Here is a 27,922-nt window from a genome sequence, read left to right as displayed (position 1 = left end):
AAAAAAGTAATAGCTACTGTTTAGAATGTGTACCTATTTCCAACCCATCCGGTTGTCAAATGCCTGTGTATCCAGATCCTTTCTGGCTGAAATTTGATATTTTTAATCGAGGAAGGCAACCCAGTGGCCTAATGCTATAACTCAGGCTACGTCATATTTAACGGCTTTAATCTATCCTGCGTCACAGAGGTTAGCTATCATCTTTAGTGAAGTCCAAGAAATAAGGCAGAAATTACTTCTGATCAGGGGCCTTTTCAGTACCACCCATTGCCATCACCTCCTCTTCTCCAAGACGAAAGCTGAGAATCACAGAATAGGAGCTCACTTACCTATGTGGTCCGTCCTGGTTGCATATCTTGCAACCAGGAATTGGAAGGCCTTCAGCAGGATAGGGGCTGTGACTTCTCCATAAAGTCCTGCGACTTAAAAGATCTTTCCTGATGAACTCAACATTTGTGGTCCTGAACCACACTCCCTGTGAGACTAACTTCATGTCTCTGAGTTCCAGTTTATTCCTTAAGGGCTCATTAGAGGTAGCATAGTTCTGAGAGAGCAAACTTACTTGTTGTCCACTCTTTTTCATCTCCCCCCATGTTCCTATCTTCTGTGTGTGTGTGGGGGGGAGGTCTTAGAGGAAGAGGGGCCTGAACTATTGCCATTCTGACAAGACATGTATTTCAGGGGCTCCTCCTCAAAACATAAATATCTACGTAAATTAATTAAAATAAGAGAGTGGGCATGTGAGTACTTGCCTGAATGTATGTCTGTGCATTGCTTTTATACATTTTATACATTGCCTCAAAGGCCATGAGAAGACATCAGATCTCCTGGAACTGGAGTTAAAGACAATTGTGGGCCATCATGGGTGCTGGGGATTGAACCTGGGTCCTCTGCAAGAGCATACAGTGCTCCCAACCACCAAACCACCCCTACAGCCCCATGTTAAATCAGCTTGTAGTCTGCATATGGGGAGGTTCCCCTGTTTAGTTTGTGAGCTGAGATCTCCTGCAGGCACCCAGAGATGTGAGTGAGGTCTGATGAGATGAAATGAGGTATCTGGGGTTGGCTCAGTGGTTGATACAGCCACATGGCTTCTGCCACCGTGGTGTGACTGATCCCAGAAACCCAATTGGGTGTGGTCTCTATACCTGCATAAAGGGGCTTCCAGGGGTGTTGCCATCTCTGTATCCTGAGGATGTTGTCCCCAGAGCTGTCATTCCTTGGAAATTTGAAGTAAAGCCATGCTCATGCCTGCTTTGGGAATTAGACCTATTTCCCAAGATTTATTCTCATTAAGATGGTAGGCCACCTTATCAGAGAGGCATAGACTGGGCACTGGAGAGAACCGTCCTCCATCTCCTAGTCAGTGTTTATGCAATGTCCATAAAGATATCCAACTTAACAAACAACACTGCTTTAAATGATCGTGCGTTATGACATCTCTAATGTAAGGGACAGGGTAAACTTTTTGGTTATGGAGATCTGTTCTGTAGTTTTTACATTCAAGACTTTAAATGACGCCATTTTCAACGCTGGATAATACACTCTGTCCATCCTGTGCACGATAGTGCTAAAAAAGAAATATTTTTTTTCTTGAGTTGTAACTTAATGTCTTCAAGCTATAACTCATTAATTTGGCCATGACATGATTTTTTTTTTATTAGTGATACACAATTTCTGTGTGTCTACCACTGCTCCAATGACTATTGAAGATGAAAGATACAGAACTTTGTGTTACATTGAGTTTGTGGTTGTGTGTATTTTTGTCTTTGTAGAATTTGACTCTGAGACGTTAGAGTTAAATATAACAACATGTTGTGTTCTGTAGTGTTAACTGCATCAGCTGACGTGGAATTTAGAGCAGGGGTTTGGATGCCTGCTTCTGTAAAAATCTTGGGTCATGTCAAAAGCTGTAAGCAGTTCCCCCTCTCTTTAAGGGAGATATTGGATCCAGCTGACCACATAGCTCAATCTGCAAGGCTGTGGGCACAGCCATGGAGTACCAAGGAAAAGTACCACAGAACAGCTGAGGAAGACACATGCCCGGCATCCAGTGCGATGTGCACAGCTTGGGGCGCTTTGCTATTGCTGTGTCTGTAGGGTCTCAGGCACCCGTGTAGCACCCAGAGTGACCCTGACTGACTCCTGCCGCCGCTCTCTTCTATGGTGCCCCAGAGCCACCGGTGAGCTTTGTTTATGCTCACGGCAGAGGCCTGTCCATTAGGTGTGAGGTCACTAGGTGGAGAGGCAGAGGGAACAGTGGACTGGAAGTTATGCCCCTTCCTGGAGAAAGGCAAGGAAGGATTGAATGTGGACCCAGCAGGAAATGCTGCTCATGGGTTTCTGGTGCTCTCAGTCAAAAGCTGACAAAAATAAAAAGAGCTAATAATCTTGACCATGCATTCTCAAGACTGCTCCAGGAAAACACACCAATCATTTGGCCCATCCTGGCATCCTCACACACTCCTCGGAGTTTTATTTCCCTCATAATCAGCTCTAATTGTATCTTCAGCATCGCCAATGACTTTGGAGGGTTTCGCTTCATGTTTATGACTTTGGGTGTTGGAAGAAAGTTCTTCCCGACAGCTGTTCCAAATGTGTTTATCTGTAATTTTAATTCATGCTCACTTGCCTTGTCATCTGGCCGGGACTGAAATTAGCTGAGATTATTTGTACTATTTAAGATTTTATGCTCTTCAATTAAATCCTCCCAAAGAATCGTGGTATCACATGAATTTTACTCCCGTGCTTCCCGATCATTTCAGGTGGGTTTATAATTGAAATGATCTTAGAGGAGACTCCAGGGTGTTAGACGTGAAAGAGATATGGAAAGGAGGATTTAATGAGAATGTGGGCTTGTGTGCACACAGAGGAACTGGCCATGTTTCAGGGCAGGGGCTGTTCTCTGAATGAATCAGATCAAAAACCCTGCAAACGTGAGCTAACACAGATCACAAAGCCAGGGCCGTAGTGCAGCCACGTGCCGTGAGCAGAAGCATCTGAGGACAGCACAGTCTAGAGAAGACAGGAACCCAGTGAACCCAGTGCCCACGGAAGTGTGATAGGCGCCGAAGGCCTCCATGGATCTGCGGGGAAGACTGGAAACTAGGCTGGGCTGCTGTGGACAGGAAGACACTAGGGGTCGACAATTTCAGAAGAAGCTGCTAGCTTTCTAAGACAGAACCCCAATGGATGTGGAGCCCACGCTCCTTTGACAGTCCTGATGGCACCATGGCCTGTCCACTAAAGGCTAAAGGGACCCTCTCATTCCACAGGGCTCCAATTTCTCTTGTGGCGTGTGCTCTGGTTGTGGGGTCCCTAAGGACATCTGTTCTCTAAAACATCTCTCTTACGCATTTGGTAGAAGGCACACTGACTTTGCCTCTCAGGCACCTGGACCACATGCCATTGCTCCTTGTGTGAATTACACATTTGGGCAGGTAGTTAGGAATGGAATGGTATGGACTTTTGAAATTTGACTTGGGGTAGATGGGTTTGGAGTGTGTGTGCAGAATGCCCAGCTACACAACTCAAAGGTAGACTGCTTGTCATGCTGGTGAGGAGTGTGCATTATTGGCAGGGGACCTGGGGTAAGCTGTGCTCCCTCCATAGCAATGGTTCCCAACCTGTAGGTCACTGCCCCCTTGGGGGTTGGAGGACCCTTTCACAGGGGTCACCTAAGACCATTGGGAAACACAGATACTTCATTATGATTCATAAAAGTAGCGGGATTGCATTTGTGAAGTAGCGATGAAAAGGATGTTATGGTTGGAGCCAACACAATATTAAAAGGTGTGAGCATTAAGGAAGTGGAGAACCACTGCTCTGCGGAGTCAGCCTTTAGCTACCTCCATGAATCTAAGTCCTGCCTGGGGTCAGGGTTGTTCTGTCTTTCTGTAGAAAAAGCCATAGGACAGGGCACACAGATGTTGTCCATCGTTGGTGCAGAAGCCCGAGATGAAGCAAGAGAAATGAATGGTTTTATCATATTCATAGAGAGAGACAGAGAGAGAGAGAGAGAGAGAGGGAGGGAGAGAGAGAAGAGGAGAGAGAGAGAGGTTTAGACAGTGGTAATGTGGGGGCTTCATTATAATGGAGCAAAATGGTTTTAAAGAAACCACACTGGTTCAAGATATAGGACCACAGAGTGAGTGCAGATTGTCAACCTCTCAGTAAGACAAGTGTGGCACACCCGCCATGTATGTGTCCTCATCAATCCCTTTGACATGGCATGGGCGTTTGCTGCTTTGTGTGCATGGTAGTTTTTGACGCACTTCCATTGCCAAGCATAACGACTGGTTAGATCCTTTGTGCTTACTGAGGCTTTGTTGGGTGAATGAACGGGCACGGGAACCGAACTCGGGTGTGTGCCCCGAGCGAACCCTCAAGCTGCATTCCAGCTGGTCTGCCTTTCTCAGAGCACTCGCTCATCTTAACACCGAAGTCTCTGGATTGGGTCTTCCTCATCTTGGCATCTCGTCCATGAATACCATTCTGCTGAATGGCAAGCTATTCTTCTCCTGAGGTTGAGTCTCCAGGCAGCGGGGGGGGGGGGGGGGGGGGAATGATAGGGTGTTTCTTAAAGTAAGAAACAAGGTTTGTTTCTTTGGGAAAGCACACGTATTTCATGTGCTGGAAAATGCCAGTGGCTGATGGAATGCTGGTTTTCCAGACCAGGGTCAGCATGCCTTGAATTTCCCTTGATGATGGAAATGATGACTGGCCTGTCACACAGGTAGTGGAGAAAAACTAGGAGTCATGTTTGTGTTTATAACTCTATTTCTTCCGTGACCTACTAGCTTAGTTCTCAAAGGGAATGTGGTTAACCTCTCCAGACTCGGTTTGTTTATCTTTAAAAAACAAAACAAAACAAACAAACAAAAAAACCGCTTTGTTTTCTAGCTTGAGAAGACACTGAGGATTTAGTTGAATGAGTATCAGCTGAGAGCCTATTGGGCTCTTATTCCTAGCCAGGTGGGAAAATTTACACGGTCCCTCCCCTCATTAATGTGAGCTTCTAGTGGGGAGATAAACATCTACTAATAAAAGCAAAAATAATTCCATAATTAGTCATTATGACAACTCCAACAAAGTCAAGGCATCATGTGAGAGAATAATAATGTTTAGTTTAAAATTGGGAAATAAGAAATGTTTCTCTGAATGTGAAGTGTGTGTGGGGAAGATTGATGTATTGTTTTTTTGAAATATATTCTCAAACTTTATTCAGGCACAATTGACAAATAAAATGTGTATTTAGATTTACAACAACATGGTGTTTTGATATGTATATACATTACGGAATTATTAAAGCAATCTGATTAATGTATCAGTTATCGATCTCACATACTTACCAATTTGCTCATCATTTTTGTGGGCTCAGTGAGAACTTTTAGACAAATCTTTTTTTAGGAACTTTCCAGCATAGACTTTTACCATTCACAAACCCCATTCTGTGTAATAGAGGGTCATAACTTACTCTTTTTGCTTAACCAAAATACTTCACCCTTTGACCAAGGTTCCCTCATTGCCACACGAGTAGGATGTATTTAGCCTTAACTTGAAAGCTGAGTTATCATAGCAGGGAGTGGGTTTGCGAAGCCCTTGAATCAGAATAGTAAAAGGGAACGCTAGAGGAGGGGTAAGGGCTATACTCCTTTGGTGGAGAGCTTGCCTCAAATGCAGAAAGCTCCCAGTTCAGTTCCCAGCATTTCAAAGACTGAGTGCGGTGCTGTAATCCCACTACTTGGGATCATTCTGTGCTACATAAGGTTTTTGCCGTCAGCCTGGGATGTAAGGGTCACTGGCCCCAAAAAACAAAACAGTAGCAGCAACAACAAATAAGAAATTGAAAGAAATACTAGAGCAGTTGAAGGAACGGAGAGAAGATGATGTTAAAGATTTTGTTCTTCAATGAAAAACCGTGGAGAGTAAATCAGAGGAAGGCAAAGGGTTGGAGATAGATGAGATGGTTTCCATTGGAGAGAGGATAGTAGAGTGGGAAAGAGGTTTTCAATATTATAGTGTGGGGATGAGCAGAAGCAAATAAATTGAAGATATATTTATGGAACAAAGGACTGATGGATGGCCCAGCGTTAGTGTTTGCCTTACACATGAGTGTGATGCTAGCTCCCCAAAGCAACATATACTTGCATGCATCCATGCGTGTATATATACACACCCAAGATGAAACTGATGGGGCTCAGGAGAGCTAGTTTTCCAGGGATGAAGGCTAACACACCTTCAGTTTCTCTTATTTGGGTAGATGAAGGTGCCACAGATGGATGGGAAGAGTCTGTGAAGCTCAGTTTGGGAATGAGATCAAAAGTTCAGCTTCCTCTGGTGAACTGTGAGGTTATCGTTGAAGCTGGAATGGAAAAGTGCATTAATGGGCAGTGGTCTGTTTTCTATAATGACACAACATAGTAAAGCCAGGCATGCTAGTAACTCAGTATTGTTTTCTAGGCTCTTGGTGGGTGGGGGGCTGTGATTCCCTCACTATTGGTCACCCAGAAAAGTGATAGTCTCAGCATGTGTCCATGAAAGATTTGGTATTTAACTTAATTTCTGATGGGAGCAGCTTGGCAGACGTGCAGGTGAGTCCTAAATGGACAATTAAAAAAAATTGTTTTTTTAAAACCTATTCTTGAGTTTTATTTGGGTATTAATAGACCCAGGAGAATTAAAATACATAAACATCATTGGAGAGGATATTGCTGGGTTGTTTATGCCCCCAGGTATTTAAATGTTAGGAGAATTATTTTCTCAATAGAGTCAAATTGTGACTGTCAGTTATGCATGGATATACAGACTCCCTGTCACATCTCCTTAACTTGTAAATCCAGGATAGTGATCTTCAGGGTTGTTGTGAAGGTTTAATAAAGCCATATATGTAACATGACTAGCTTTGTGTTAGAAGACATGAATGAAGAAGTCAATGTTTAATTAGCATAGTTTACAATTAAAGTGTTTTGGACATTTGAACAAATTCTAAATTAAAGATGCCACTATGTACTTCTAATTTCATAGTTGTTTCAAAGACCCAACAGTCACTTATTAAAAAGAGTAAAAAAAAAAAGCTTGAACAATGGCTTGTCTGTTTAGCTATTTGTGTGTGTGTGTTCTTGATTTAGTTGTATCTTCTAAGTCTATAAAGATAAAAGGATGATCAGGTTTAGTATGGCAGGTATGATTTCCTTTTGATTGATTATTTCTCTACTCCAACTGGAAAGCAATTGGCTAGCTGCCTTCTAATATTTTATATTTACCCCTGTAGCTAATGCAGAAGCTTCTCTTTGCAGTGTGCGGTCACTAAGGCAGACTCATAACTGGTCAAAGTGTTGAGAATAAGAGACTGTTGAGTGCTGAGCCCTAAATAAGACATCTGGACGACCTCTCCCAAGGCTCAGGGAACAGTGTGCAATGGAGTGTGAGAGGCTGGATAAGCTGGAGGGCAGGGAAGAGGATGGTAACATGCTGTCTTCTAGGCATGACAAGGCTGTTGCACTCACGAGTTCACCACAGCTGTGTTTACATGTACAATATTGGGCCTGTCAACAATCAGTTGTGGTTGGGGAACAGGATCATGAGGCCCTACTCCTTCCTGAGAAACTATGGTGATTAACATTTTTCTGGGATTAATAAAAACTTATAAATAAAAAAATATTCTGGGAGATGGGGAGTCATTTTCATCAGTAGTATAGTAGCCACTGCTAAGTGGACCATGCTCCAGAATAAACTTCCACCCATGCTAAGGAAAATGATCCTAATTAAATGCGGTGGGTCTCTCTCTCTCTCTCTCTCTCTCTCTCTCTCTCTCTCTCTCACACACACACACACACACACACACACACAGACACTTGTTGGGAAGAACAAGGAGTTTTGTAGGAAGAGAATAGAGTAGAGAGAGTAATGGACAGGTAAATACAACCAAAGTACTTCATACAGAGTTATATAATTACAAGAGAAGAAAGAAAATAAAGAACTAGAAGGCAAACATTGAGCAAGATTGATGCTTAGTTTTGAGTGGGATCATGTCTTAGACCCTGTTGATCACCATCCAGAGACAAAAATGTAGTGAAGTCCGATTGAAATAGGAATGGGAAAATGGGAGAACTGAGTGGTAATAAAAGAAAAGAAAGCTTGTGTCTTAAGTGTCATGCTACTCAGACACATCAGATAAGAAAGACAAAGCCATTTGAAGGATTATAGACATGGAGAACTTGTGATCTGGCAGTCTGCTAAGATGCTGAGGACGTACTTAAGGAGTGATGATGGCCAGCAGTAGAAGAGAGTGTTTTCAAACTGGGTGTTGAGTACATTTGCTAAAGATCATCAGGGTATCTACTTACAGTCGGCAGAGCTGATGGTTTGTGAGTGAAAACACTAACAAAAACAGTTCAAGAAGAACTATTGGAGTCTGAATTCTTTGTGGTGGTATGATTGCTTCAGTTAATCTACTAACGCAATAATTTACCCACTAAGACATGTGCCTCACCTGTGAGTCACACATCCACACAGCTACAGCTGTACAATAAAAACGTTTGTCTTTGAAGCCAGAATATTAGGTGGCCCAGTGTGGCCTTGAACTTCAGATGCAGCTGAGGATGAACTTGAACCTTTGCTCTTTCTGGCTTCACCTCCCAGGTGCTGGGATCATAGGTGTGTACCGCCGTGTCCAGTTTGTGTAGTACAGGGCTGGAATGCTAGGGCCTCATGAATGCTCGTCTGGCATGCCACCCACTGAACTACACCCCGGCCCTTAGAGAGCTCTGATTAGAGCCTGAATCAGACATGGGCTCTGACCTAGGAAGATGGAGTGACTGAAGGTGAGCTTTTCGTTCAGAGGACTTAGGGTTACCTGGCAGGGCTCATTGAAAAGTCTTTTGTTTCCCTTACCAGTCTGGCATGCCACCCACTGAGCTACACCCCGGCCCTTAGAGAGCTCTGATTAGAGCCTGAATCAGACATGGGCTCTGACCTGGGAAGATGGAGTGACTGAAGGTGAGCTTTTCGTTCAGAGGACTTAGGGCTCATTGAAAAGTCTTTTGTTTCCCTTACCATAAGCTTATTTTTAAAGTTTTTTTTTTTTTTTTTTACAGTAGGTAAATAGTAATTGTATATTTTATGATGTCTAAAATGGTGTTTTGATACATGTTGCTGATGTTTGAAGGGTTTTTATTTCAGGCTGTTCTATGCATGTAGGGAAAACGAGACATGAAGAAATCAGAAGCAGAATCTACATGTGCTAAGAGATGAACACGTGGCATTGGTTTACGTGTCACAATGGTGGTGAGCTCTGGCTTAAGGAGTGAGGTTCAGGCACTTCCTCTGGCAGAGAGCCACGGTGCCTAAAATTGCCCTTGCGGCAGCAGGAACATCAGGTTCTTTCGGTTGTAATGATCATTGCAAGTCTTTTAAGTCCTGCTGGAAGCATCCATGGGTGTTAGTGGCCAGATTTCTGAGGGCTAAAGCCATGTTTTGATTTTGGTTGGGTCCTAGTGAGTGTGATTGGTCAGTTTCACTGGGGCTATAAATCTACTCTCTAATGACCCAAGAAGTGGCTACCACTGACCTTTTGTTAGTTAGCTTTTGTCGTCAGGTAGACATGATGCAAGGGAAGTGCATGGGTCTCCGGGTTAATTGGACCCGCCTCATTCCCCTTCGTCTGCACGTGTAAGAGGAACACCAGCACCCACGCTGTCTGTTACCACACATTCCAATGCAAGCAGAGCAACCAAGTCTTTAAATCGCACCGTGTTCAGAGAGCAGACGAACTGAGAAGTCAGCATTAGCAACCTAAACCCAAACTGCCCGTCCTCTCGGCTGCAGACAGCCAGGTTTATAGGAAAGAGGACAAGGCCCCCAGCCGCTCTGGAGCTCATGCTCAACACTCTGGTCAGGTGATCTGGCACATTCCCGAGCCTTGCCTCTCTGCCTCTCGCATTGCTATTCATTTCGCTCATTCCTCACTTCCTGGACGCCTGGGCTAAGCCATGTCTTAGAACACTGAATCTAGTTTGTGTCTGTCGATATCAACCCTGTGGGCCTCCAGGTGCCACCTAGGATGGAGAGCTAACCCGGAGAGCAAAGCGCTAATGTTGTCTATACTTGAAGCTATTGATGTCATGTAAGTACAGATTCCTTTCTGCAGCATGGAGTAAGAATGCCTCGTCCATCCCATCCTCCACTCCCCTCTCAGGTGTTTGAGTTTGAGCTTTTCTCCTCACATCTTGTAGTGGAGGCAGCAACACTATTAAGTTATTTTGAGGTTTAGCTCTCACTGTTGGTAAAAACCACCACCACTATCAACATAAGCAATAGGATGGGTACCTAGTACCAACTTAGTATCTGTCAGGATCTGTTTCAAGTATTTTATGTTAATTGGCTCTTTGAATTCATCGACAACATGTCAGTAATGCAATCGCTCTTATTTAAAATATCCACAGTAATTATCAGTCATATTACAGACGCAGGAATCTAATTATTATTACTTAGTAAAGAGAACTACCTCCTTGGTGGAATGTTGTTGGTTTAAATATGTTTTGGAAGAATAACAGTTCTAGAATCTTTTCACTCAAAGAAATTAAAATATAATTTTACCTAGTCTTGGGATTTGCATAGTTTTTAAGCCAGAATTTGTAGTTTCCATAATCCATACGCCAACTGTAAAAGGGTAATTGTTCTGTGTGTGAGAGGGTCAGGGGACATGATCTCTCTGTAGCAGCCTGTCTTCGCTGAGGGTCTTACTAGCATTTTGAAATCACCACTGTCATCTTTTCTGTATGTATTGAAGCAGGCAAGGCAATGTGCGATGTTTGTTAGCTGCAGACTCTGAATTATACATGAGGTTTCTTGATCCCTGGGTGCAGTTTCCTGTGAGACGATTGTATGTGATGTAGCATAATCATTAGTATCCTGAAAATGTTCAGATTTAAAGGTGATAAAGTACCTTCACATATCTGGTCATCTTTGACCTATACTTTTGTATAGCCTTGCCTCCTAATTCAATCCCCAAATGCTATATAGTATGGTGATTTTTTTTTATTTAGTCTGTCTTCTAGTAGAGGGAGGGGATATTGAGAGAGAGAGAGAGAGAGACAGAGAGAGAGAGAGAGAGCTGCCATGTTAAAGACGTGTGATGCCCTTGAGACCAGGAAGCATGCTGGGGTTGGTGTCTTCTCCAAGAGCAGGTTTCCATCTCTGTTGGTTTTCTGCATGACTTGTAATGGACAGGACACAGCCTGGTACTAGTGTGACACACTTGATGAGAGCCCTCAAATACTGAAAAGGAAACCCCTAAGAAAAGGCTTCCTGTCAGTCTTGAATCTAGACTGGGGTCTACAGGCGGAAGGTTGTCAGTCCAGAAAGCATAGGGCTGGGGGCTACCCTATGTGCGTGGCTCAGTACTCACTCCAAGACCATGATGCACTGTTTAAAGTGATCCCGTGCTGATGATTCCTTCAGGCCCCTGGCAGGAGGTAACACAAATGCTAAAACCCAAGCCAGGAACTTTCCCTGCATATTCAGTTTCAAGCAATATGAATTCAAAAGGAAAAGAATCATGTACAACGAAAGGAAAGAAAATAAGGCACTGTCAGTGATGGTCTGCATAAACAACAAACTTCAGAGTCGCATGCACGGGCGAGCATCAGTGTAAATAGGTGTTTAAAAGACTACAAGACGAATAGATGGCATGCTATCAAATTAAAAAGAACCACACTGAATTCTAGACTAAAAATACAAGGAAATTTGAGAGGCTGACACAGAATGTGACATAGCCCAAGAGAGAATTAATGAACTGAAAGTTACATGGAGAATTGACTGCAATCTGCAAAGTGTGAACAGAAGGAGAGAGAGAGGAGAGAGAGAGAGATCACATGACAGAAAACCTAAGAATTAAGAGAGCCTGTCCTGTGACCCAGTTAGATTAGAATTCTGGAAGGGAACACTGAAGAGAATGGAGAAGAGCAGAGGTATGTAGAGGCTGCTTCAGTTCTCAGGTTCAGGCCCCGCCCCTGAGGAATCCTCCATGTGAAGACAGGTTCACGCTCATGAACCTTGGAGTAAAATTGGAGACTAGACAATCAAACTCACCAAAGGTAACCTTCCACTTACCAACCAGCCAGCCAGATAAAGCTTAAAAATCTTTATTGACGTAAGGATGACCACCCAGGAAGGAGTAGTTATGAGATTGGCTATTGACAACTGGTTATCAGGAAACAGAATCCTGTCTTCAAAGGTTGAGATCAATGACCTCTACAGAGGGGAATTAGTTTTCAAATACGAGGATAGTGCTATTATTGACTGAGAGACTGATTGATTGAGGCAATCTTGCTGTGTAAAGCCTGGTGTTGAACTTGTGATCCTTCTGCCTCAGCTTCCCATGTGCTTGGAGTACATTATATGTGCCATGACACCAGCTTGCACATTTGATATGAGTTAAAATTAAGTTCAGAACTATCTGAGGGTCCCCACTAAAGAGATTTCTAGACACTTGAGTAAAATAAGTATCCTGCAAGGGATAGAAGGGATTCTTGGAGAAGGGCAAAACAAATCAAAATTGTCTTTAAAACATGTGCCCCAGGGTATGTTCACTAATATTCTAGCAGCCGTTTTATATTTCAAAACATGCAAATAACTCCAATATTGATTTTTAGTAAAGTACATAAATGTGAATTATGGACTGTTTACAACCCTGAAATACCATATATAGCATTGACAAATGAATACCCACAAACATTAGCATGGTTAGAGTATATTAATATGAATAAAGATATGTATAAGGAAATGTACAGTATGATTGAACTTAATGGAAGGTCAAAGATGGGCAAAACTAAGTATTTGTTTATAAATGAGTACAGTGTATGAAGAAGTCATGGCTATGTGTAAAGCAGTGAAGCTTGGCTGTAGTGAGATAGTCCTTCTGTGGCACTGACCACGCCCATTGGGGGGTGGAGCCATGGGCGGAAGTGACCTGTGGAAGGAGGTCGGAGGGGGCCAGGAAAGGCTCTCTTTCTGGCGTGACTCGGACAGGAGAGGATCGGGTTGAATTTCCTGGTGTTCATCTGTCTAGGTTGTAAGTTATTTCTCCCTGAATAAACATCTATTCGGCCTATTTGTTTATCCTGATCCTTATTTACCGCAATACTTGGCGGAAGGAGTGGATACATACTGGTAACGTTCACATTAGATCAAACGTATCTTCTATATCAATACATTTACACTGTGCATTCTTTGTTACACATCGTACATTGACTGCTAAGACAACTGCAAAGATGCTAGCCGTGTAAGAAGCAGTGGGACCACTTTGGTCAGCATGGCTTTGACCCCCAGGCAGTGTCAAGAGTACCAGGGAGCTTCCAAACACGGGGCAGTCCAGAGTTTCTCTTTCCTGCCCTATAGCTCCTACTCGGCTTAGTCCTGCATGTTGCCATGGTCTATTTCCGTGAACCCTCATATTATACACAGTACTGCATGCTTTATTGTTGGGAGGCCCTCCTCCCCTCTCGTTTCTCAATGTAAGATTCCTTCTGCCCTGTAGGTCATAACTTCTGTGCAGAAGCACCTACGTGTGGAGAAAACTCGGAGTGCAAAAACTGGAATACAAAAGCAACCTGTGAGTGCAAGAATGGATACATCTCTGCGCAGGGCAACTCTGCATACTGTGAAGGTAAGGGGCAGGGAGGCCCTGTGGGTACATCTCTGCGCAGGGCATCTCTGCATACTGTGAAGGTGAGGGGCAGGGAGGCCCTGTGGGCAAGTGGCAAAGAAGTATGGTTTCAGCTACAAAAGAGACGGAAGCAGCTGTGCGTGCAAGGGCACCTGTTCTCATGCGTTACCCAGGCAGCTTCACATGAGAAACTAAGAGGCGTGTAAGACCATAACGTGTCCTCAGTGTCCATAGCAACCCTAGAACAGCCACAGGCACAGCACTTTCTGTTTAAGTATCGAAGGGCATATCATCACCAAGGTCACGCACAGGGTGTGACTAGTGAGTTCCCTTTTCAAATGACAGTCACAGTTGACTTAGGCCCAGCTGTCGTTTTTACTTCCTGAAGGCGGCAGAATGCCTTTGCAGTTGAATTTCTTAATGGTTGATCCACAAGTTGTCACTTTCTGATCTGTACCAAGGGTTGAGTGACAGGACTCATAATGTGGACCCGTGAGCTGACATTATTCCAGTAGGGCTGTGGCGTCAAGTACAACGGGTCACCTCTCCTGCTTCATGGGAACACCCCTTCCCAAGCTCAGCATCCCGAGTGCTGACGGTGAACATTGCACACCTCTGCTCCTTAGCAGGCCGAGGGGTGGGGCTTGCTCTGTCCATGTTTTATATCTCAAATCCCGTCCATTTCAAAGGTTCTCTCTGGTCCCTCTGCTTAGAGCAGGAAAACTCTTAAGAGGCAGAGCCATGACGGGGCTGCTTCTAATCCACTCACTTCTTTCATCTTTATTAGTTAAGCATCAAGCCGCGGTGGCCTGTGAGGGAGGCAGATTTCTTGAACTAAACAAATGGTGGTGGTGTCTCTCCACTGTCTTGCGAGTGGCTTGGCTCTAAAGTGGGTCAGGTTTCTCGAGGGACAGACAGTGCTCACAGGTGAGAACGAAAGGGTAAACCCCTATCCAGCCTGTGTTGCATTGCTGACCCCTGCTTGACCTTGGGCCACTCAAAGAGCCGCCCTCATCTTTGAGGCAGTATCTGCTGGTTCCCAGGGACTGTCCTGGTGGGGAGTCCTGTCCTGTCATTTATTTTGGATGACTTCCTCGGTTCCTTGGGCCCTTAGCAGTATTCCAACTAGTGGCCTCCCCCCTCTTTTCAATCTTCTTGTTTTCAATCTTCTTGCTCTTGTGCTTTGAACTCGACTTGCGCCCCTTGGGAGAATGAAGTTTTGATTGTGAATTTTTGCTTCCCATCCGCCCTTGAATTTCTGCTTAGCAGTTTGTTAACTTGGGGAGGCGCATAATTAATTTCAACAGTTCACCTTAAGTAATTTCTCCACATCTCTGTCGCGTGCTACTTCCCACTTCGCCAGAAAAGATGTGAGTGTGAGCATTCTGCCATGCAATCAGCACGGGAAACACCTCCAAGCTATGGCATGAGCGGTTAGACGTACTTTCCTACCTTCTGCTAAATGTTGGGCTGGACTCGGAACCGCTTAAGAGTGATAGCGGGTTCCATCACAATGGGATCACACACTCCCCCATGTCCCGTGAGCAATTAGATCCTGGAGAAGGTGGGGTAATGGCTGCTGAGAATACTTGCTCCAACTCTTTGATTCCCTCTCCCCTGGCTGCACATTTTATTACAAAAATTGGCTGCAAGAGAGACCTGTGTTACTAAAGTTGCCCTTTCTGTAGGAAGCCCCTTTTAACAATTAGTTACACAGCATGACTATGGGTTTGAGTCACTGTTTTCTTGGAATGGTCCTGCTTAGATCGCCACCTTGGTCTGACCTCAGGCCAGTACAGTATGCTTGATGCTGGTGCCCTGGGGATAAGTAGGGGCTGTAGACATGTCTCTGCCGTCATAGACAGTCCAGGAGTTCCAGAGAACTTGTTCCTGGAAACAGGACAGCATCTAAGGATGTATGTAAGTCATGGAAGTTTCTAGTGTGTGACAACAGAGCAAGCTCTAGGGGTAATGCATGACCCACATCCTGGGCATCCGAAGAAGGTACTGAGAAGGCATGTAGTGGAAGTCTACTTTTAGAGCATATGTGTGACATCTTAAACACACTGAACTTGACCTTTGGGTTTGCATCCCTGTGGTTACATGGCACTGACATCCATACCTCTAGTCACTGTGTCACCCTACAGCAACTCAAGTAAGGACACACTGAAGAGCAAATCTCTGTGTGAGATTCTAAATTTTTATATTCAAAGATCTTTCTTCCTAGAAGGTATTATCTAAGCCGCTGCCTCTTAAACATGCAAAGACTTCCCATCTTATTTTTCACACCTGGATCATCTCCTACCTACTCCTTATATATCCCTCCTCTAGTGTTTGGGGAAGAGCAAGGGATGCTACCAGGTCTGATTTCTCATGTTCCTCCCTTGGAGTTGAGTTGTGTTACCTCTTCCCTTTGAATCCAGCAGGGATGTGGATCTGTGCCTGTACCATTCTTCCATGAGTTATGCGTAGTTCTTGGCATTTTCTAAGTCCTTACCTAGGAATTTCCATCCAGTGACATGTAGCAGGCAATCTTAGAGGGGGGTACCAAAGACCCTTGAGGATGCATAGTTTCACTGTAGCTCACAGAGAACTAGGAATGTGTGAACTGCAGTAAATGAGTAAAACTGACCTGTGTTATACAAACCACAGTGAACAAGATTAGCTTGAAATTAAAAAAAAAAAAAAAAAAAATCTCATGCACTGTCCAGAATATGTTGAAAAGTCTGCTCAGAATCCCAGTGGAAAAGACAGCCCAAAAGGCTTTCAGGTTGCTTACCTTCATCCCACGATAGCAGAGCTCTGTTATATTAAGAACTTGTGGTCTTCAGAGGTCATAAAAACTGAGATGTTGGAACGCCTGGCCAATCAGTGGGAGATAATGAAGCCTTCTGTCGGATGTGATACAATTCACCGTGTTTCATTTTGGCCTTGTGTGTCTGGAGCAGGCACAGCCCTTATCTTGAAAAGTGCTTTCATTGGACTTCAGTGTTTTCTGAAGCAGGTGGACCGGTGCTTCCTCCCTCTGTGAGAGCATCTTCTCTGAGGTGGTTAAGTAGTCTCTGATACAGTAGTGGGAGTTAGAGCCCTGTTTGGGGACACAGCACTAGCCATCTTGTTGACTGCCTTGCTATTGAATTTGGAGTTTGAGCAGCTCTTCATATATTGGAACAAAGAGCTGTGTGGAAGGACCAGGGATAACATGACATCCTACGCATCCTGTGGGATGAGACTGGTATGATGCGGGGGTCTTTTAGTTGCACAGTGTCCCGAGTTTCCCATCCTGTGCGTCCTGCATGGTAAGAATGGTATGGTGAATGATCAATTAGTCATAGGGTTCCGTGAGTTTCCCTACTCCTTTTGTATTTGTTAAACTTTTAGAGACTTGGCTGGATCTGTGAGCACACAGCAACACTGTTAACCTTGCTTTGACTAGCAGCTGTTAACCCTACTTTACCCATGCAGGACTGAGACTCAGAGAAATCCAACCAAGATAAAGTCCAGGGCCTTGTACTTCAGTTTGTCGCGACACGCTGATGCTCGCTGCTCTTAGCCCTCGCACCTTCACCCGGTTCTGATGTCTTATTTGAGTTCATAATGTCTTCCTCTTCATTGATGCATCCCGTAGACATCCGGTTTAGCTAAGAACTATAGTGGGATGGGGCTGAGGATGGCTTAGTGCTTAAAAGGATATACTGCTTCCAGTACCCAGATCAGGTGACTCAGATCTACCTGTAACTCTAACCGGGGAGATCTGAGATCTGATGCCTCTGCTCACATACACACATGAAGTTAAAAATGATATAAATACTTCGTTCAGACACGGAGGCACTTGCCTTTAATTCTAGCACTCGGGATGCAGAGGCAAAGTAACTCTTAGTTCTAGGTCAGCCTGTTCTACATGGTGAGTTTCAAGTTAGCAAGGGTAATATAATGGAACCATGTTTCAAAGACAGAAAGAAAATGGAGTGAGCAAGCCTCACATAGACACGACCTGTTTCATTTCTCAGTGGATGCTCCAAGAATGTTTGCAAGCTCGCACCTCATTGTTTTCCTCTCTAGCACAAAACCTGGTTGTATATCAAGGCTTTTTGTTTAATGGGGTTTCCAGAAGAAAGGTGATGTGGAAGAGGTCACATCTGACAGATGATGGGTAGATAGATTCCTGGTACATGTGATATATAATATTTGATATGCCATTGAAATTTTCCTTGGTGATGCTGGACAGTTACCTGTTGCTTTCCCATAACTGAGAGGAGTTTACTGATAGACCCTGAATTAATTGCTCCATAGCTCTTAGACTTAGTAGGTCAATATTTACAACAGAAGGCAGTATTGAGAATCACCAGGGAGATCCAAAAGACTAGAGCTAGCAGCCACGCAGCATATATCTGTATCCGTATCCCTATCCATATCTGTATCCCTAACCCTGTTTGTATCCCTATCTCTATCTCTACTGTGTGTGTGTGTGTGTGTTAGAATATGTGTTTGGTAGAATAAAGTTGTAATTTAGTGTTAGTGTTTGGTTATGCCAAATCCAGCATAGGCAATTGCGTTTCCCAGTTCACATGCTAATGAGATAAAGCATGTTAACAATTTAGCAAGTTTTCCAAACTGACTAAAGATGAAAAGATTGTGTTGGTTCTCACCATCACCATTATCAATATTAACTTAAAATAGCAAGGGTCCTTCTTGTAGCTACTGATCTTCATCCGCTTTGAGACCAACTGAATTTCAGCTATCTACACATTCTGGCAAAAGTAGCAGGTCACTGGGGAGAGAGCCTTGAGATGGAAGGACCAGATTTTATCAGCTGTGTAGGGGTTGTGGGGCAAACATTATCACTTACAAAGAAGAACCCACCCCTTCCATGGAAAACACAAGTGGAGCTGTTTACGGGAACAGTTGGGCAAGAAATGGCCCATAACATGTGACTCTATGTGCTGTGGTCGCATTCGGCAGATACACTGAAACATCTATGCACAGCCATGGATTAGCAACTTCTCTGTTAAGTCCTTTATGTTCCAAGATTATATTATATTTGCATCAAAGGCACAACTCCATGTGATTGGAGGCCATGCTGGAGTATCTGTCCTTTTCAGTAGTAAGAGGCTGGGAAAGTGGTTGAGTAAGCAGAGTTCAAATGAGAAGCAGCTTCACAGTCACTAAGAGGGTAGAGGTTTACCCTACAGAGGCTAGTGTGAGCACACTTCCATAGATAAAACAACGGCCAATTCCCAGTTAAGAGAACTCATGGGGAAATGGCCCAGTGTGCTTGCTGTACTTCTGATTACCTAAGAATTAACCAGGTATCTGTTTTCCCGTTTTCTTCTACGTTTAAGTGGTTTTTTTTTTTTTTTTTCATGTTAAATCATGAATGGCCCTTGGTGATTCACACAACACAGCTAATGCTGCAGTTTGTCTCTCTCTCTCTCTCTCTCTCTCTCTCTCTCGGAAGTCCTGATTTGACTAGGACTGGAATTATCCACCCTCAGTACAACATCAGCTCTTTGCCCCCCTGGCTGGGCATTGGGAAGGATTCCAGATGCTTGATGTAAGGATGCCTGGAGAAGTCTTCCCTTTTCTGTTTAGTCTGCATGGCTCAGAGATAGCTTGTTACCCAAGTATCTTTCCCCTTCCCCTTCATGGGACAGAGTTTAGCCTTTGCTTCATCTGAGAAACTCTGTCTGCTGTCCTGCCTATGACAGGAGCAGGTAGACTCCCTTCCTGGGATTCTCTTTCATTTACCTCTGTCCCCGTCTCTCCTTTCATTTGAACCCTTCAGAACCCTCTATCCTTCTACCTTGACGATCTTTAATTTTAGTTGAACTCCATTAATACCAATTCTAAATCTGGTCGCATGTACTATTTGTGTTGGCTCTCTTCTTTGTGTTTGTGAGTCTCTCACTTTATTGGTATGCTTTGCATCCTCCCAGCAGGTCTGGGCAGTGGTTCTTTCCTCATCCTGGGATGCCCTTGCCATGTCTTTGCAAAGTTTTCTACTTTCTAGAAAGCTCAAATACCCCATTGTTAAAATGTCCCTCCCAAACTTCTAGATGAAATTACCTCTTCTAGCCTCTAATACACCTGTTGCCATTTTGATATTTGGGCTTTATTCCGTAATAGAAATTTCTTTCTAAAATTGCTTTTCCCCTTTTCAAAACTAGTATCCGACTTTGTCCTTTTGGCGTATAAACTGCGTGAGGCAATTATTTCATTTTACTCCTTGTATCTTCAGCATCGAAGACGATGCATAGTGAATGGCTGATGAACAAATGCAAGTTGAATGAGAGGAAGGAAAAAGGAAGGGAAGGAGGATAGTGAAAAGAAAGGAAGGAATAAAGGAGGGAAGAGAAAAAGAGGGGAAAGATTCTGGTCTCCGCGTGATTCTCACTTTCATAGTACTGTGATAAAAATACCATGACCAAAAGAACATAAGGGAGAAGGGACTTACTGCACATTATGGTTCCAGATATATATAGTCCGTAATGTCAGAGGGCCCTCACATGGGGAGGAGCATGAAGCTGAGCTATCACACTTCATCTGTGAATCAGAGGCAGAGGGAACAGAAGTAGGGCAGGGCTTAACCCCCAAAGCCCACCCCAGGGGCATGCTTCCTAGAGCAAGGCTCCATGACCCTTCCCAGCAGCGCCAAGTATCTAAATACAGGAGCCTGTGGGGATGATTTTCATTAACCCACAACCACCCCCTGTGAACTCGCTGCTTCTAAGACCGCAGGATGCCCTGTCTTGACCGTATTTATAATAAATCAAATGATGTGGGGCTTACAGCAAGGACTGTTTCCTTCTTCATCACATCGTCTTTAAAAGGGCTGTTTCTAGTCAGCAATTGTCTTCACTCAGAGCTCTGAGTCAGGACCCTTTGGTGGTCCATCATGTGTGATCTGTGACCTCCAAGATCATCTGTGGAGAAGAAAGAGACTGGAAGGTTTTTGGTATGCCCGAGATGGTTAGATCTCACTGGTTAGAACCTAGTTACCCTCCACACTCAGCATCAAGGGAGACTGGTGAACAGCGTGGAGCTGCGTTCCCAGGAGGAGGAAGAATTTGTGATGAGCAGCTCTCCCGTCTCACTGGCTTTTCTGCTTACTAAATGAAAAAAAAAGTTCCTCATTAATTTTAATCCTTTTTATTTATTTCCTGTGTTCTGGTGTCAGCAGATATTACTGAAACTCACTCACGGGTAGGATGGGATAATAGAACAGTTTGCCTGCCACGGCTCCTTTGTTGATTTCTCAAGACATCTCCACGGTGCCCGCTGCTGCGTCTCTGCGGGATTTGTTCAGCTCCCTGTACCTCATATCCCAATGTGACTCACCTGTTCTGTTTTTTTTTTCCCCCAGACAAAATTCATGGTTTTCCAGGCGTCATAATTCTGAGCTTTAGCTAAGCGGAAAGCAGTGTGTGCAAGATGCATCACACACATCTGTAAATGACAGGCGTCACCCTAATGGTACCAGGGATGGATGTGTGCACATTAGGAATGCTGATTAGGAAAACCCCCTAAGTACTGCTGGAAAAAGAATTGGAGACTGAAGTGGCTGATCTCTCCTGCCTGGTGGCTTGCCTTGGTGGCTGACTAGCCCCAAATGGTCCTGTTTTCTCGTATTGTGTGGCCTCCATTTATTTTCTTGACAGCTCCTCCAGGCAATGATACAGTGGAGGAAAGTTGAAATGGGGACCCGAAGATTCTGATCGATCCTGGCTTGACCATTTAGCAGCTGGTTGACCTTAGAATGTTACTCAATTCTTTCGTGTCTCAATTTCTCACACTTCAAGTAAGACATTAAACAAAACTTAAGTAGAGACAACTGGAAGTGTTCTGTGAAGGTGTGTAAGTGTGCATTGAAAGATGCGATTTTAATGGATAGCTATGTACTATAATAACAACAGATCTCTTCTGTCGTACCTACTGGACTAGAATTCATGTCTTCTTGGTCTGTCAATCCACCTATAGCTACTCTAGATATAAACTGCACCCTGCCAACATACATTTTGGGCCACTGTTTTATATGGAGCTGTGGTAGACTTTATCAGAGTGGGAACATTTGTAGTAATGTCTAGACAGGTCATTCATCTAGGTCAGGGCATTCTGTGGAGGTCATGCAGTATGAAGCATCCAAGATTACACATGGCTGATCCAACAGGTGCAGAGCCATTGGTTACCTGGGCACAAGCTTGACTCGGTCCTCTCGGTGGTTAGAACTCTGAAGGTGATTCAGGTAACCCGTCCTCAAGAACCCCAAACTTTATAACCAGTTAATGAAAACACGACAGACTTGGCTTCAACCTAGATTTAAGGACTGTAGTAGGATTCTTTTGGCGAGCGCCATGCGTTCTGCCAATGACACTCTGAGCGGCATGGTGGAGGGACCGGTTTCTTAATGATCAGGCCCAAGTGATGAAATGGGAGAGGTGTGAGGGATGGGTATCCTTAGTGTGTACAAAGGCACCGGAGTAAAAACTTGAATGTGGCTTCGACAAACGACATTTGGTAGATGGCAGGAGTTCAGGGTTGCCCTGCAGGCCTGTGTGTGTGTGCCACTGGGTATGCAGCTGAATCCGTTTTGGGGAACACACCAGAGCTTTATATCTAGTGCTACAACTTTCATTCTGATATATAGTTTAGAATGTATATGATGTATTATATTAGAATATACTTTATTAAGAAATTATGTATTTATATACAGAAAGTACACACGCCCAGACATTTTTAACTCTAAAGATGCATGAGCAAAGAAAAGAAAAAAAAAAAAAAAAAGAAATCATCCAAGACTGGCGGTAGGCCAGAGTGTAAAAAGTCTGAAGTCCAGAAAGTACAATTAATTGAATGTTATGTCAGGAAAGTCATGTTCCAGGCCCTAAGGATTCTGGAACACTGGCTTCACAGGTCCTGGAGGAAAGGAACCAGGTTAGGCGACACTGCCTACGTAGTTCATGTCTTCCAGGTTTGAGAGGCCACTGTGGGTGAGAAATAGATACAGTATCATTGAGGCCACTTGGAGGAGTCTGTGCAGCTTTGTTTGGGCGAGAGTGCTGTGCTGGCCTCTCCCCCGCCTGTCTTCTTCTGCTTAGGGCTCAAGGCACTCAGAAAAGCAACAACAGCTGTGCCTTAATTTCCAGTGATGTACTTTCCCGACGGGAAATAACGTGGAGACAACCACTGGTTCCTTGTGCAGTACTTTGAGACTTTAGGGTGTCCTCGAGAAAGTCACTAGTCATTTCTTCTTTATAGTACTTAGCATCTCATGTAGCAAAAAAAGACAAGGAAGAAGATGAGGAGAGGGAAAAGTCCCACTGATTTCATAGGAACAAACCCAAGCTTTAGGACTGGAAATGGAAAGTTTAGGTTTAAATGTTTCTCTTTGCCTAACGTGTAAACATCTTTTGATTCTTTGAGGTATCTGGTGTCTAGACAGAAACAAGAAGAATTGGATATACCTACCAAGTTCTTCTCTCTCTCTCTCTGCACATGTGTGTAGAGGCCTAAAGGCCACCTCAAATGTTGTCCTCTGTCACTTTGCATCTTGTCTTTTGTGATAGGTTCTCTTGCTGAACCTGAGGCTCACCTTTTTTTAGCTAGACTGGCTGACTATTGAAATCCAGGGGACCCTTCTGCCTCCTGCCAACTCTGGTGTTAGATATGAACCTATATTGTTTGTATACAGTTGGGGATCTGAACTCAGGTCCCTAACTTACACATCACACTCTGTAACCATTGAGCAATCTCCTTAGCTCCATACTTCTTATTTTGCTTTTGCTATAGCTTCTAGTATGTTAGTACTTGCTGTTGAATTTGGATTTTTGGCAAGGTTTTCCTAGATAAAGATTATACACATAAAATCTTTAGAGAAGAAAATCAGAAACTGAGCGGGAAACTTAAAATTTGATCTGTTGTGTTTGAGCTAAAAATCTTACCTTTATCATTTGTGACCCAGACCAGAATTTCTGTTTTGCAAAATCAATGTGCAAATGCCTAAACTACAGAAGTCTCTTTTTGTGGTGTGTATATGGGGAGTATGTATATGTGTGCATGTGTGGGGCATGGAAAGTCCAGAGGAGGATGTTGAGTGTCTTCCTCTATCTCATCTCACTTTATTCTCTTGAGGCATGGTCTTTCATTGAACCTGAAACATGTAGTTTCATGTAGACTGACTAGCCAGTAGCACCTAAAGTCTGTCTTTCTCTCTTCTCTAGTTCTGAGGTAACAAGCATGAGCAGCCATGCCCTGATTTTTATGGGGATTTGAACTCAGGTCCCTATGCTTGTATAGAACATGCTCTCACCCAGCTCAGTCCTTAAGAACTACTATAAAAACTGAGGTAAATTAAAACTTCAAGAAACCAAATATAGACCAGCTTAAGATTTAAATAAATTATTTATCAACTAACTCTGAATATAACAACTGCTCAATTAAATATACACGTCCCAAGTCATGGAGTGGTGGGCGTGTCTGGAAGATGTGCAGAAGGGAAGGACTGTCCCTGGAGTGAGAAGGAAATGGGCAGCCTGTAAGGAGAAGTCTACAGTAGGCTATGAAGGAGGCTGAGTGTTTGATGGGCCAGTGTGAGGCGCCCTCGTGGATTCAAGCTGAAACTGCTCCACAAGATGGATGGAGGTGACGGGAGGTGGATGAAGTATTGGGGTTGCTTCTGTGGAAAAGTTGAGGTACATGCGCCTGTTCTGCGCTTAGAACCCAGTGTGGGAGATCTAGGGGTGAAGGCAGAGGGAGGTGGAACCAGGATACTATAAAACCACTGGGGTATTATTGAAGGTGAGAAACAGCAAGCTTTATTTATTTATTTATTTATTTATTATTTCTGAAAATAAAATAGTTTTGACTATAGCAAGTAGCCAGAGGAAGTTGCCATAGGGGGCAGGCGTGGAATCAGCTGGCCTGGATGATTCACTGGGTGTGAGAGGGAGATTGGATGCTGTGTGAAGAGTTCAGGCCACCAGTTGGCTGTTTCACCTATGATCCTTGCCCTGTGTCTGACTCTGTGGTCTCCCTCTTCTGGGCTCTGATGACACTGTTGAAAATTTAAAGCATCCATCAACAGGATCTTGTTACTACTCTACACATGTCCTAAGTTCTGAGCTGCTCAAAGACCTGGGCTGCTCCAGAATCATCTTCATGTTGCTAAAGACTCAGCTTGGGACCTGGAGGACACTAATTCTTTCAGAACGAATTGGTAGAAAATTAAGGTGTGGCTACCTGGGTGAGCTTCATGGACTATTCCTACAGAGATGCTGCACATCTTAACTTAAAAAAAAAAATGGTTTAGTATTTAGACATGAATGTGTACCTGAATGAGTTAATGTCACCACGTGGATGCAAGTACCTACAGAGGGCAGAAGGCGTTGAAATGACAGCAGGTTAGGAACCATCTGATGTCGGTGCTGGTAACTGAACCTGGCTCCTCTTCAAGACAGCTAGCCCTTAGTGGTGCAGCCATCTCTCTCGCCTGTATCTGGTCGACTTCCTTTCCAACTTAAACACACACACACACACACACACACACACACACACACAGCCACCTAGAAATGTGTTGCCGCCTCCAGTGTTACGCAAACTTACGCTTTGTGCTTGACTTGGCAAGGTAATAAGTTTGTTTACATTTGCCAGGGGTAAATGGAAACGAGCGTTCTTTTTACAAGCACCGGGCTGTGCACAAACGCTGAGCCCCCTGTCATTCTTTTTCTCTAGAACACTGGTTCTCAGCAGATCAGATATGTACACTCCAATTCATAACGGTAGCAAAATTACAGCTATGAAGTAGCAACAAAAGTACTTTTATGGTTGGGGTGGGTCACTGCAACATGAGGAGCTGTGTTCAACAACCAAGGCGTTAGGAAGGCTGAGAATCGACTGCTCTAGAACCTTGCACAGTGCTTGGAGAAGAGCCGTGATTCGTACTCACCAAATATTGAACGGTTAGTGGCAGGGTGTGAGAAATCCCTGGGTATTCATTAGTGCTTTTTTTTTTTTCTGAGTGAAAAGGCAAATTTAACATTTGTGTCAGGGCATGTGCTAAGCAGGTCTTTACATGTGTTATCATATTCACTCCTCATTGCTCAGCTCAGTAAAGAAACCAGAGCTGAGTGTCTTACGTATGGAACAGCCAGGCTTTAATCTAGGTCCTCCTGACACTGAGGAAAACTCATCGTTTTCTTGGGGTGTGATGTAGAAACTTGTCGTTTTTTGGGTTTTTTTCTCCGTTTCGTGCCTGCAGTGATAAGCAGCAAGTCTCAGGACTCCTCAGCTAGCATCTCCTTCCAGGAATGTTCACCTGAAAGATCTATCATAGAGACTAATTTACCAGTGGTGAATTGTTAACACTCTTGTTGGCCTGGGGCATAGATGGTCAGAGGAGACCTGTTTAATGCAAAATTTTGAAATGTTTAAATTATTAAAACAGACGTATTTAAAAATACTATGCTTATTGATTCATTGAGAATTTCATGTAATGTATTTTGATCATATTCACCCCCAAATCTTCCCACATCTGCCCTTTCTACCCTCTGCCAACACCCCAACTTTGAGCTTTCACCACGCATAGTCCATGTTTTCATTTTAATATAGCCTTACCTATCCACTAATTTCTCTTAAATTTTATATTAAAATATAATTATATCGCTCCCCATTCCCTTTCTTTCCTCAATGCTTCCTTTCCTCCACCTCCCATATCACCTCCTGAATCCTTCTCAAATTCATGGCCGCTGTCGTTTTTTTGTAATGGTCTCTCTATGCTGCAGGGGGGCTTCTTTGATGAATTCTGAGAACTACACTCATCTGTGAGTGCTAGGATTTAGAATGCAGTTAGGAATTATGCTTGCCTAGTAAGGTGAAAACAGTAGACTTCCCTCTAACATCAATAACCTCACTAGCCATGGGGAGTTGTGAATCCATTTGGTTTTGCTTTTTTATTAATTTATGTTTTATATTCCAATCTCAGTTCCCTTTCCTCCTCCCATCTGCTCCATGGAGAGGGTAAGGCCTCCCCTAGGAAGTCTACTAAGTCTGTGCCATCATCTAGTTGAGGCAGGACCAAGGCATCTCTGCATCCCCACCCCTCTTATGTCTAGGCTGGCTCTTCATATAGAATGGGCTCCGCTAAGTCAGTTTGTGCATTAGTGTCAGATCTTGAACCCACTGCCAGTGGCCTCGTAGAATGCCCCAGTCACACTATTGTCACTTATATTAAGGGAGTCTAGTTTGATTTTATGCAGGTTCCCCATTTGTCAGATCTGAGTCAGTGAGCTCTCATTAGCTCAGGTCAGCTGCCATTTTTCTCATCATGGTCTTGACTCCTTTGTTTATATTTTTTCTCCTCCCTCACTTCAGTTGTACTCCAGGAGCTTGGCCCATTGGTTAGCTGTGGATTTCTGCATCTGCTTCCATCTGTGTCTGGAAGAAGGTTCAAGCTTCTCTGGGGTGATGGATTGTAGGCTGGGTATCTTTAGCTTTGTCTAGTTTACACTTGTATGTGTAGGTGGGGCTGAGTCCATGTGGTAGCGGGGCATCTCCCAGCGAGCAATGGCCGTGGATGCTGGCGGGGACACAGATGGTCTTTCCCAAAGGAACTTTTTGCAATAGTTTCTGGAAGCTACTACTGGAAAGTGGTGCTATTGCCTCACCGGGTGATCACTCCTTGCTGGTTCTGGGCCTCTGGCGCTGCTCCTGGGTCTGAGGCTTGTGGCTCCCTAGATGCTTCTCTGGGCCTGAACCTTGGGCCTTTCTCTCACACTGCTTCTGGGCTGGGATTCGGGCCTCTCCTTGACTCTGCATCTGGGCTCTGACATTGCTACCAGGTGTGAGGTTTGTGGTGTCCTTGACACTTCTCAGGGCCTGAAACTCGGGCCTTCCTCTGATGCTGCTCCCGGGCTGGGATTCTGGCCTCTCCCTGATGCTGCATCCAGGCTCTGCTGCTGCTCCTGGGTCTGAGGCTCATGGCTCCCTTGACATTGCTCTAGGCCTAAAGTTCCTGCGAATCCATTTTGACATATCCACTTTCTCAAAAAATGTGAAATTCATCCAAATCCACTTGGATGAATTACAGCTCATCTGTGGTAAATTATCATCCATTTTCTTTACTCTCATGCCACCCAGCTGGTAATAGAACCAAGGGTTTTCTTAGTGCTTTTGAACACATCTAAGGCATGGCTACAAATGAATAACATAGCTTTTCCTGAGAATGCATGCAGTTGGGATGCAGTTGGGATCTACTGTTCA

At 44.0% G+C, this 27,922-nt stretch overlaps 1 protein-coding gene across 1 annotated transcript in view; it reads left to right on the top strand.

Moving 5' to 3' along the window:
• Nell1 (neural EGFL like 1) overlaps positions 1 to 27,922 on the top strand; it is a 651,975-nt gene that overhangs the window by 131,498 nt on the left and 492,555 nt on the right. The window contains exon 11 of the mRNA XM_051174243.1: positions 13,541 to 13,669. Within this exon, the coding sequence (XP_051030200.1) occupies positions 13,541 to 13,669 (129 nt within the window). The remainder of the gene's footprint in view (positions 1 to 13,540; positions 13,670 to 27,922) is intronic.

This window comes from Phodopus roborovskii, unplaced genomic scaffold (genome assembly GCF_943737965.1).
Source record: "Phodopus roborovskii unplaced genomic scaffold, PHOROB, whole genome shotgun sequence".
NCBI classification, from domain to species: Eukaryota; Metazoa; Chordata; class Mammalia; order Rodentia; family Cricetidae; genus Phodopus; species Phodopus roborovskii.
Note: the sequence above shows the minus strand (reverse complement) of the source record. Positions and strands in the feature narration are given on the sequence as shown.